This window comes from Aquarana catesbeiana, linkage group LG06, assembly GCF_042186555.1.
Source record: "Aquarana catesbeiana isolate 2022-GZ linkage group LG06, ASM4218655v1, whole genome shotgun sequence".
In the NCBI taxonomy this organism is placed as follows: Eukaryota; Metazoa; Chordata; class Amphibia; order Anura; family Ranidae; genus Aquarana; species Aquarana catesbeiana.
The window spans coordinates 264897802-264910117 of record NC_133329.1 but is presented as its reverse complement, the minus strand read 5'-3'; the positions used below and the strand labels follow the sequence as shown (position 1 = coordinate 264910117).

General features: G+C 44.8%; 1 protein-coding gene across 2 annotated transcripts in view; it reads left to right on the top strand.

Moving 5' to 3' along the window:
• The window catches only part of CDK15 (cyclin dependent kinase 15), a 438173-nt gene that overhangs the window by 27998 nt on the left and 397859 nt on the right, over positions 1 to 12316 (top strand). For both annotated transcript variants that reach the window (XM_073633297.1, XM_073633300.1), the window contains exon 2: positions 9921 to 9952. In XM_073633297.1, the coding sequence (XP_073489398.1) occupies positions 9921 to 9952 (32 nt within the window). The remainder of the gene's footprint in view (positions 1 to 9920; positions 9953 to 12316) is intronic.

The window sequence follows — 12316 nt, the reverse complement described above, 5'->3', positions numbered from 1 at the left end:
CAAGTGATTGAATAATGACAAAAAAAAAAAAAATTACAAAAAGTTGTCACTAAATGATATATTGCTCACACAGGCCATGGGCATATGTGGAATTGCACCCCAAAATACATTTAGCTGCTTCTCCTGAGTATGGGGATACCACATGTGTGGGACTTTTTGGGAGCCTAGCCGCATACGGGGCCCCGAAAACCAATCACTGCCTTCAGGATTTCTAAGGGCGTACATTTTTGATTTTACTCCTCACTACCTATCACAGTTTTGAAGGCCATAAAATGCCCAGATGGCACAAACCCCCCCCCCCAAATGACCCCATTTTGGAAAGTAGACACCCCAAGCTATTTGCTGAGAGGCATGTTGAGTCCATGGAATATTTTATATTTTGACACAAGTTGCGGGAAAGTGACAATTTATTTTTTATTTTTTTTTTTTTTTTTGCACAAAGTTGTCACTAAATGATATATTGCTCACACAGGTCATGGGCATATGTGGAATTGCACCCCAAAATACATTCTGCTGCTTCTCTTGAGTACGGGGATACCACATGTGTGGGACTTTTTAGGAGCCTAGCCGCGTACGGGACCCCGAAAACCAATCACCGCCTTCAGGATTTCTAAGGGTGTACATTTTTTATTTCACTCTTCACTGCCTATCACAGTTTCGGAGGTCATGGAATGCCCAGGTGGCACAAACCCCCCCCAAATGACCCCATTTTGGAAAGTAGACACCCCAAGCTATTTGCTGAGAGGCATGGTGAGTATTTTGCAGCTCTCATTTGTTTTTGAAAATGAAGAAAGACAAAAATAAAAATTTTTTTTTTCTTTTTTTAATTTTCAAAACTTTGTGACAAAAAGTGAGGTCTGCAAAATACTCACTATACCTCTCAGCAAATAGCTTTGGGTGTCTACTTTCCAAAATGGGGTCATTTGGGGGGGTTTTGTGCCACCTGGGCATTCCATGGCCTCCGAGACTGTGATAGGCAGTGAAGAGTGAAATCAAAAATTTACGCCCTTAGAAAGCCTGAAGGCGGTGCTTGGTTTTCGGGGTCCCAAAAAGTCTCACACATGTGGTATCCCCGTACTCAGGAGAAGCAACAGAATGTATTTTGGGGTGTAATTTCACATATTTCACATATTCCATATTCCATTTCACATATGGCATGTTTGAGCAATATATCATTTAGTGACAACTTTGTGCAAAAAAAAAAAAAAAATTTGTCTCTTTCCCGCAACTTGTGTCACAATATAAAATATTCCATGGACTCGACATGCCTCTCAGCAAATAGCTTGGGGTGTCTACTTTCCAAAATGGGGTCATTTGGGGGGGGTTTGAACTGTCCTGGCATTTTATGCACAACATTTAGAAGCTTATGTCACACATCACCCACTCTTCTAACCACTTGAAGACAAAGCCCTTTCTGACACTTTTTGATTACATGAAAAAATTATTTTTTTTGCAAGAAAATTACTTTGAACCCCCACACATTATATATATTTTTAAAGCAAATGCCCTACAGATTAAAATGGTGGGTGTTTAATTTTTTTTTTTCACACAGTATTTGCGCAGCGATTTTTCAAACGCATTTTTTGGGGAAAAAACACAATTGCTGTTTACATTTGACGCCAGACCGACGCTTGCGTTCGCCTTAGCGCGAGAGCAGGGGGGACAGGGGTGCTTTTTTTTTTTTTTTTTTTTTTTCTTTATTTTTTTTTGCTTTTTTATCTTATTTTAAAACTGTTCCTTTCATTTTTTTTTTTTTTTTTAATCATTTTTATTGTTATCTCAGGGAATGTAAATATCCCCTATGATAGCAATAGGTAGTGACAGGTACTCTTTTTTGAAAAAATTGGGGTCTATTAGACCCTAGATTTCTCCTCTGCCCTCAAAGCATCTGACCACACCAAGATCGGTGTGATAAAATGCTTCCCCAATTTCCCAATGGCGCTATTTACATCCGGCGAAATCTAAGTCATAAAATGCTCGTAGCTTCCGGTTTCTTAGGCCATAGAGATGTTTGGAGCCACTCTGGTCTCTGATCAGCTCTATGGTCAGCTGGCTGAATCACCGGCTGCATTCTCAGGTTCCCTGTTGAGACAGGAGAGCCAGAGAAAAACACGGAAGACGGTGGGGGGGCATTCTCTCCCACTGCTTGTAAAAGCAGTCTAGAGGCTAATTAGCCGCTAGGATTGCTTTTACATGAAAGCCGACCGCTGGCTGAAAAGAATGATACCAAGATGATACCTAAACCTGCAAGCATCATTCTGGTATAACCACTCAAAGTCGTGAATGCTGTACCTGAAGACAAAAAAATGGTTAACAATAAAGCACAGTAAACGGTAAAGTATAAAAAATTGCATACCTGAAAAGCAAACATGATAAAACATAATAACAATAAAACATTGCAGAATAGAATACAGTAAAAAAGAGCAGAAGAATAGAGAGAGAGAGAATAGAGAGAGAACAATAAAACGACAACTATTATTTTTTATTTTATATTTTTGTTTGTGTTTTTTTTTTTTTTTACACTTTTTTTGTAACTGTAACTTTTAGAACTGTAACCGGTTCCAGGTTCGGGTCTCTCAAAATGCGATGGCATCTTGGGAGACCCTGTGAAAGTGTGCCTAGTCTGTGCAATGCTGTACCCTACGCTAATACTCAACTAGTGAATGGTAGCGTTCAAAACATTCACCAATGCAAAGACCAGGATTGTCAGGACAGGAGGGACAATAATAGCGGGTGTCACGCCTATATCCGCGTTTGCTGCAGACACAACATCTTTTTTGGGGGGGTTCGTTGGGTAGGGGTACTCGGGAGGACATAAAAATGCCTCTCATGCAGCCGACTGCATTTGGATGGGGATGTGAATGGGGGAAGTACGGGCGCTGCAGAAGTGGTGGGTTCCCAATTAGGATTGGCGAATGCAGCAGGAAGGGCATTATTAGCACGACGGGCCTGTGTTTGTCTTCTTGGTGGCAGCGGGACACTATTTGTGCTTGCCACCTCACCAGCTTGAACTGCACTTATGGGACTCGCCACGTCACCAAGTGTTACTGCAGTGCTGGTTTGACTACGACCGGGGTGTACTAGGCCGCTGGCGCTTGCCAGTTCACCAAAACGCTACCAAAAAAACTGTTAACGATCGCAGGGATCAGGCCTGACTCTGCGAACGCTGCAGTTATGCGTTTAGTGTTTTGTAAGTGACAGTGATCGATCGATACTGCACTTGGGTGGGCTGGGCTGGGCCGGGCGGAGGGGCAAAACGCAGGTGCTAGCAGGTATCTGGGCTGATCCCACTAACACTGCGTTTTTGGGAACCCTAAACTGCTGGGGACGCCAGTATAGATCTGATCGGATCAGATCAGATATTGATCAGTTCAGATACTATACCACTAAGGGAGGTGTACGGTGCGTGCGTGGGTGTTAGCGCTACTGGCACTAACCTGACGCTGCCTGGGGCTGGTGCTTGCCAGTTCACCAAAACGCTACCAAAAAAACTGTTAGCGATTGCAGGGATCAGGCCTGACTCTGCGAACGCTGCAGTTATGCGTTTAGTGTTTTGTAAGTGACAGTGATCGATCGATACCGCACTTGGGTGGGCTGGGCTGGGCCGGGCGGAGGGGCAAAACGCAGGTGCTAGCAGGTATCTGGGATGATCCCGTTAACACTGCGTTTTTGGGAATCCTAAACTGCTGGGGACGCTAGTATAGATCTGATCGGATCAGATATTGATGCGTTCAGATACTATACCACTAAGGGAGGTGTACGGTGCGTGGGTGTTAGCGCTACTGGCACTAACCTGACGCTGCCTGGGGCTGGTGCTTGCCATTTCACCAAAACGCTACCAAAAAAACTGTTAGCGATCGCAGGGATCAGGCCTGACTCTGCGAACGCTGCAGTTATGCGTTTAGTGTTTTGTAAGTGACAGTGATCGATCGATACTGCACTTGGGTGGGCTGGGCCGAGCCGGGCGGAGGGGCAAAATGCAGGTGCTAGCAGGTATCTGGGCTGATCCCGCTAACACTGCGTTTTTGGGAACCCTAAACTGCTGGGGACGCTAGTATAGATCTGATCGGATCAGATATTGATCCGTTCAGATACTATACCACTAAGGGAGGCGTATGCTGCGTGCGTGGGTGTTAGCGGTACTGGAGCTAATCTGACGCTGCCTGGGGCGACGCATATCACCGCCGGGCGATCAGGGGGCTAAATCTTTATTCGGTAATAAACGGCGGGTGCCCTGACACTATCAAAAATAAACAAACTAACCAGCGTCACCCGTAACGGTTATACAGTGATCAGTGGTGAAAGGGTTAACTAGGGGGCAATCAAGGGGTTAAAACATTTATTCGGTAGTATATGGGGGTCCCTGTCGCTATAAAACGCTGACGGCGAACCTAAATATTTACCTCACTAACTAGCGTCACCAGCGACACTAATACAGCGATCAGAAAAATGATCGCTTAGCGACACTGGTGACAGGGGGTGATCAAGGGGTTAAAACTTTATTAGGGGGGGTTAGGGGGGTATCCTAGACCTAAAGGGGGCCTAACACTCACTGCCCTAACACTGTAACTGTCACAAACTGACACCAATACAGTAATCAGAAAAGAAAAAAAAAAAAAAAAAAAAAAACAGCTTGGTGTCAGTTTGTGACAGGGGGGGGGGGGTGATTGGGGGGGGATCGGGGGGTGATCGGGTGGGGGATCGGGGTGTTTTGTGTGCCTGGCATGTTCTACTGTGTGTGTAGTGTGTTGGTGCACTCACATTGCAGTCTTCTCTCCTCGGCCCGGAACGGAAAATACCGAGCCGAGGAGAGATGACATCATTTCCTCTGCCCCTGTGTACAATACAGAGGCAGGGAAATGATCCCATTGGCTGGGAGCGATCGCGAGGGGGGGGCCACGAATGGATGGCCTCCCCCTCACCACCGATCGCCGTGGGAGATTTGCCGACTGCCGCAGGCACCGGGGGGGGGTCCGATCGGACCCCCCACCCGCGGGCAGGCAAGGACGTACCTGTAAGTCCTTTTGCCTGCCCGTGCCATTCTGCCGTTGTATATAGTCGTGCGGCGGTCGGCAAGTGGTTAAGGCGGCAGGATTTAGCCAGTGATTAGATATGAGGGCTGAAGGAGAGGTCAGAGTCAAGGATTACACCCAGGACCCTGGCATGTGTGGAGGGACCAATGGTTGTGTTGTTGATATTAATGGTGAAGTCACAGGAGCGGGACCGTGAAGGGGGAAATATAACAAGCTCAATTTTAGAAAGATTAAGTTTGAGGAAGTGGTGTGACATTCATACCAATATGTCATATGTGAGGAGATAGAGGGGGTGAATTGAGGAGTTTAGAGATAGATCTGTGTGTCATCGGCATAGAGGTGGTATTGGAAGCCATGGGAGGTTATCAACTGGCCCAGGGAAGAGGTATAGAGTGAGAAAAGGAGAGGCGATGAGATGAGTATGGAGTAGTGGCCATTGGTTTTGGCAGTTATTAGGTCATTGGTGAGTTTTAGTACGGCAGTTTCAGTAAAAGAGAGGTTGAAGATGTGGGTTAGGGAGTTGAGGATAGAGTGGGAAGGTGGTCGCAGTAATTGAGAGGGGACAGTGTCCAGGGGACAGGTAGTGAGGTGGGCCATGGAGAGGAGTTTATCAACTTCTGTGGTAACTGGGCAAAAGGAGGAGAGTATTGAGTGTGGTGTTGGACCTGATATGTTGGGTAGGGGAGGAATTTGAATGCTGGATATCTCCTTGTGTTGTGTTGATTTTGCTATTGAAGTGGTTGGCAATATGTTGAGCGGTAAGCAAGTTGGTGGGTGGGGGCAGTGGGGGGTGAAGTAAGGAATTAAGGGCAGAAAAGAGTTGACAAGGTTTGGATGAGAGGGTGTTGATGAGAGTGTTGTAATAGGTTTTTCAGCAGTGTGGAGGCAGGAGTTGTATTTGAGAAGGGCAGATTTGTAGAGGGTAAAATCTTGCAGGGGTTTAGATTTACGCCATGCTCGCTCAAGAGCACGGCTGTGTCTCTTGAGACTTCTGGTGTCGTCTGTTTGCCCGGGTTGTGGCAGATGGGTTCTGCGTGTAGAAAGAGGAGCAAGTACATCTAGGAGGATGACAACGTGGTGTTGTAGATGGAAGTGGTTAGGTCTGGGCAGGACAGGGGTGCGATTTTGTCATGAAGGCCATCAGTAGCAGAGTGAAGAAGTGAAGGTTTGAGGTTGCGAGGGTTCCTGCGGGTAGTGGTTTGTGGGTTGGCAGCATGGGATGTAGGAGACAAGGAGAGTGTGAAACGGATAAGGTTGTGATCAGAGAGAGGAAAGGGTGCATTAGAGAGATTGCAGGGAGTGGGATGAGAGATGCGATGGGAGAATACAAGGTCGAGAGTGTTGCCGTTGGAGTGAGTGATGGTTTGTGTCCATTGTGTTAGGTTAAAAGAGGAGGTTAGGTTGAGTAGTTTAGAAGTAGTAGCATTATTAACATTGATTGGAATGTTAAAGTCACCTAGGATGATGGCAGGCACTTTGGATGAGAGAAAATAGGGTAGCCATGCAGAGAAGTCATCCAGAAAGCGTGACACTGGTCCAGGAGGCCGATAAATGACTGGGACCCTCAGACAAGCTGGAGAGAAAAGACGAATGCAGTGCATTTCGAAAGAGCAGGGGGAAAGAGAGGGAGGCGTGGGAAGTACCTGGAAGGTGCATTGTGGGGAGAGGAGAAGTCCGACACCACTTCCTTTTCGTCCACTGAGTCGGTGGTGGAGTGAGTCCAGAGAAGGCCACTGTGGGACAGGGCAGCTGGAGAGGTAGTGTCGATTTCCTGGAGCCAGGTTTCGGTTATAGCAAATAGATCAAGGGATTTGGAGAGGAAGAGGTCATTAAAAAATACTAGTTTGTTGAAGACTGAGCGGGCATTCCAGAGGGAACATGAAAGAGGGGGGCTGACTTGTGGAATCAGGGGAATTGGGATGAGAAGGTTGAAGTTACGATTACTGCTGGAGGAGGTAGATGGCCAATCTTGGCGTTGGTAATTGGGTGTGGGAGGGCCGGGTTTTCGTGCAATGTCTCCAGACATTAAGAGTAGTAGGAGGGTGAGGGTGGTAAGGCGGGAGTGGGATTTATAGGAGGGCAGATGCTGTGGTGGAATGGACGTGGTGATACTGTGTGGGCTTAGAATGAGCAGGAGGTGGTAAGTGGAGTAATATTGAGTGGGCAGAAGAGAGGGAGATATGTAAAGGTTGGGGGCTGGAGAGGGGGGATAAAGAAATGAGAGTTTGAGGAGAGAGGACGTTATAACAAAGATTAGTGTGAGCATTTTAGAGGGTGGGGACAGGCTAATAGAAGGAAGGCTGAGGAAAGTTAGAGAATGAAGTGGAACTTCCTGCAAAATAGCTGTGGAACAATAATGTCTGTACTTACTTTTTTGTAGCAGTGTTTTAGTCAAAGTGCCCATGTCCAAGTGACAAACACCTTGTGCAAGGAGTGACCAGCCTAAACCCTCGCCAGCCGTCCCAAGAAATGAACTAAATTTATAGTGGGAAGGTGTGGGGGGAAGATTCAAAACTATTCAATTAGAAGCTGATAAAACCAAGCTTGTGGGGGGTGGCGTTTTACAACTGGCCTGGACAGATTGCAGTGAAAGAGGGGGCAACAGAATAAGGGTAAAGGTTTGATCTTGTTCAGGGCAGCATATATCACAGGATTAGTGGGCCAAGCCCAGAAAAGAACCTGCCAAAAGACCAAAGCACTGGGAATGGCATTAACTCCTACGCTCCCGATTGGGTCCTAGAAAAAACATCACACTTGTGGGCCTATTCAGTAAAGGATGGAAGGAACAATCGGATAAGTGCAAAGTACAGTAAGCAATTAGAATCCATTTTGTATTGGTTGTACCACAGTAAGGTGGATTTTGATTGGGTTACTGTGTTTTTCTATATGTAGCGCTGGTAGATTTTTTTAATCTACCGCTGTTAGGTTAATCTTGTGGGTTACTTGTTAGAGGAAGTTAGATTTGCCTCTGTTCCAGCTTGGCTGAGTTTCATGTAGTTCCACACTGTGCTGGTGGGTGTCGTTGTCACCATCGGCTGGTGTTGGAAAAGCAACGTGTTGAAGCGTACGAGTGCTCCTCTGTCCCGGGGACAACTTGGTGGAGGTGGTCCTCCGAGTTGCATTCTGGGAGAGGGTATTTATGGGACAGACGCCATGTTTAGGCCTCCTGGCCGACAGGTATGCGTTAAGAGTACCACCTTGTGGTCCTCCGTTCCAGAGGCCCACGTCGCTGCGGCATGTGGGTGGGCCCAGAAGACTGTCTGGGGCCTACCACAGCAGCAGAGGAACGGTCCTGAGCTGTCTATCCTGAGTGAAGAAGCTGGACAACCGAGAAGATCCCAGGGGAGGACCCGTCATGGTAGGATCATGCAGTGTGCTGGTCTGGAGAGGGGCCTGGTGACTCGGTTGGAGGACGTATCCTGAAGTAATCTTACTGCATAGTGCTGCCGGGTTCAAGTACTGTGTCTGACGTTCATTGCAAACCAATACATTCTGTGGCAGAGGATCGTATGGGTTTTATTTCAAACAAGTCTGTGGCAGAGACTTTTGTTCATGCTACGTACTGGCTACTAGACAAGTGAGAGAGGTCTATCCAGGCGGGCAAAGATTGAATCCCACAAGGGGAGCGCATTCAACCGCAAGTGTTCAATTCCAGAGAATGTTCCAAAGAATACTAAGAAAAGGTATTTGCGCTTCCCTGCAACTTTCCTTCTGCTTCTTTCCTGCTACTTCCTTTATTATTTGTTCATTAAAGCATTGAAAAATCTACTCAAGCGTTAGTGTCTACATCGTCCAGAAGTAAACTCAATGGGACCCTAGACCCGGTGCCGGTAAAACAGAGGTATCAAGAGTGAAGGTAACAGCCCGCTTTAAAACAGCAGCTCCACCGAGAGTTAGTGCTACATATATTTACACTTGAATCTTACACCGATTATCAAATAAGCCTGCTGAGCAAACACAAGGCCAAATTGACTGTCTAACATTATATATTCAGTAGTCTGGGTTCCTCAGTAGTCTAGAACTAACTTTGAGAGTGAAAATAACCATTAAACACATTGCTTTATTTATGTCCAAATGTGTAGGAAATCCATTAAAGTGGAACTGCAGTCTGCTCACATAACTTGTAATAAAAACATCTTTGCCATTCCCTCCAACCACTTTGCATATTATTTTATATATACTGTGATTCTGTACTTGCCAAATATGCTGCAGAAATCTCCCTCTATTAAGTCTGGCTGCATCCATTTTAACTGTGGGCAGTTGAAGCTGCTGCCTGTTCACTTCCTAGATTTACACAGACACACACCTCCAGCTCTGCAGCTCTGATTGGCCCTCTTATGACTCACCCCCCCTCCCTTCCTGGCAAACTCTCACGAGAGTGAGAGAGAGAGAGCTGTGCATGATGTCATAAGCCTAGGCTAACGACCAGACAAGAAACAGGAAGTGGGCTGTATAAGGTATTTACTGGCAGAAAAAAAATGTTTTACTATCCAAAGTTAAAACAACAAGGGCAGAAGATTTAATAGACGGAAAGTTGAAAAAATAACTGAAGGTCCACTTTAAGGCACTTGTAATCTACATGCCAGATTACACCTTAAATCCACTTTGTGGTTGGACATTCTCTGTATAAATTACAAAAACTGATTGCTAAATATGCTGTTAATGCAGCGCTCATGACAAGATAAATAAGCCACGTGTCTCTGCTTCAAGCTTTGCTATTTTCAGTATAATATCCATGACGCCCACAGAAATGCCATTAAATAGAAAGGAAAATGGAATTTTAAATCTGGCACTGTTAACTCTTTAGGCTGCAAGTCTGTTATATTTTCTTGTAAATACGGAATGGGTTTTATTATACTAATTTAATACATGTTTTTAATCCAATAGGTTTGAAACAAAAGCATACAGGCTATGAAGAGGTAAGTGTGCAAATCCATCCTACTAAAAGGTTATTTGTATATTTTCTTTATATTTTGGCCACAGGACTATTCACAGAATTTCTTTTATCTGCCGTCAATTAGTCAAGGATCAGCTATACTAGGCATGAGTGTTCAGTTATCCAAGAGATATTTGAACTGCTTGCACTAGTAGGCCAACAGTCCCGCTTCCCGCTGAGAACACTACAAATATTTATAGCTATTTGGCTGATAGCAATGTCATGCAGACCTGTGGAAAGGGGAAAAGAGAGAAAATGATACAAGTATAAGTGCAACACTTTAGTATATATGCTCAAGCAGATGGGTAAAGAAGATGGATAAAGCAGACCTGTAACGAAAGTAAAGTCATAGGTTCATTTATCAGAGATTACATGAACACTGCTGAAACATTGGTCACGTGACCAGGCTCTAGAAAGATGCAGAAATGCATGCTAGTCATACACTAATAGATTTTCATGCGAACATTTTCATTTTCGAAAGGTTCGTTTGATATTATAATTGTTAATAGGGTCATATCAACAGTTGTATTCAGCCACAAGAAAGAAAGAGGAAGATGGAAAATTTCTCTTGAGGAAACAATTTTCAAACAGAGGTTTTCATTTGGGAATTACATTCATTCTAAACTTGAATGTTAAAGTGGCTGTAAACCCACATTAAAAAAAAAGACCTGCAAGACAAAGGAATAAAGAGCTAATATGCATAGCATACTAGCTCATTATGTAATACGCACCTGAGTTTGAAGCCCTGCTGTGGTGCCCGTACACAGCACCGGCCGGCGTCATTTCTCCCCGGAGTTACTTCTGGATATCGCGGAGCTGGAGCCGCACTACCAGGAAGTAACTCCAGGGAGGAATGTCGTGGTAAATGTCGCGGTAACGGCACACTCACTGAAGGAAACGGCATGTAAGTGCCGTTTGCTTCAGTGCGCATGTGCCGATGACGTTGGCACATGCAGATACAGGGGATATGTCCTAAACCATGCAGGTTTCGGAGATATCCAGGGTAGCTACAGGTAAGCCTTATTATAGGCTTACCTGTAGCAAAAATTGGATTGTAAGGGTTTACAACCACTTTAAAAGCAAGTGAAATTTTCAAACAACATTTGCCCAGTCATTGAATGTACAAAGAATTTTCATATGCATGTTGGTAAGAATATTCTAATTAAAAAAATGAATAGTGTATGGTCAGCATAAAGGTGGCATTCTTCCATCTGACCACCCAATATAAGGTGCATTTTCATACTGACCCCCCCATTCACTAATCTTAGCAGCGTTTCCCTGAGACCTGAAAATTATTTCAGGGGTTCCTTCGGGGTAGGAAGGTTGAGAAAGACTAGTGTAGAGCTATCACACAATAACACAGCAAACCAAGGTCTAATGAAACCCTCTTCCAACCTCATCCAACTTTTTTTCAACAAACATTTGATTACTAAAGGTTGGTCCAATTTTCTGCAAATCCAGGTTTGGGCTAACCAATTTGCTAATCACTGAAAACTTTGTTTTACCTGCAACTCTCAACTTACCAGATGGGAAGTGATCAGTGACATTCAATGCAGGAACTTAGGCTGGGTTCACACTTGTGCGATCACAGACAGAGCATGTGATTCACACCTCATTGCTGTGCAAATCACATGCAATGTCTGTGCGATGCTAATTCAGTCATACAAACGTTATGGCTGAAATCGAATCGTAATCACACAAAAATGGTGCAGGACCCTTTTTTTGATCCGCACTGAAATCGGATTCCACCATTTCACAGTTCGCACTGTGATCTGCGAACCAATCTGGGGGGTGTCATTTACTTTACATTGACACCCGCAGTGGTTCACAGATGTCAATGTGAACCGCCAGCGATTAAGGTGCGATGCAGGAACCTGCACAGGATTTGCAGGGTTTCCCATATCGCACAAGTGTGAACTGGGACTAACATTTAAAATAAAATGCATTGCAAAAGCTCAGAAGTTTTTGACAGCTTACTAACAAATTCCCCTGCAGCAGTATCAATCTGTGCATTAACAAAAATGGTAAATGTAGGGCTTTGGAATTTTTTGCATTAGAAATGGCAGATGTAACTTTTGTTTCAGATTCTAATCAGTATCTTTTCAGTTGGCAGTTGAACAGGAAGACACAGTGTAATAGAAAATAAAATAATGTAGTAAATATTATCTGTAAGGCTAGGTTCACATCTGAGTGGTTCTTCGAGCCGTGTTTGCACCGCAAAGCAGCCCATTCATTTGAATGGGCTTCTGTTATGCCGCGTACACAAGATCGGACATTTTGACAAAATCCATGTTTTTTTCCGACAAATGTTGGCTCAAACTTGTCTTGCATACACACGGTCACACAA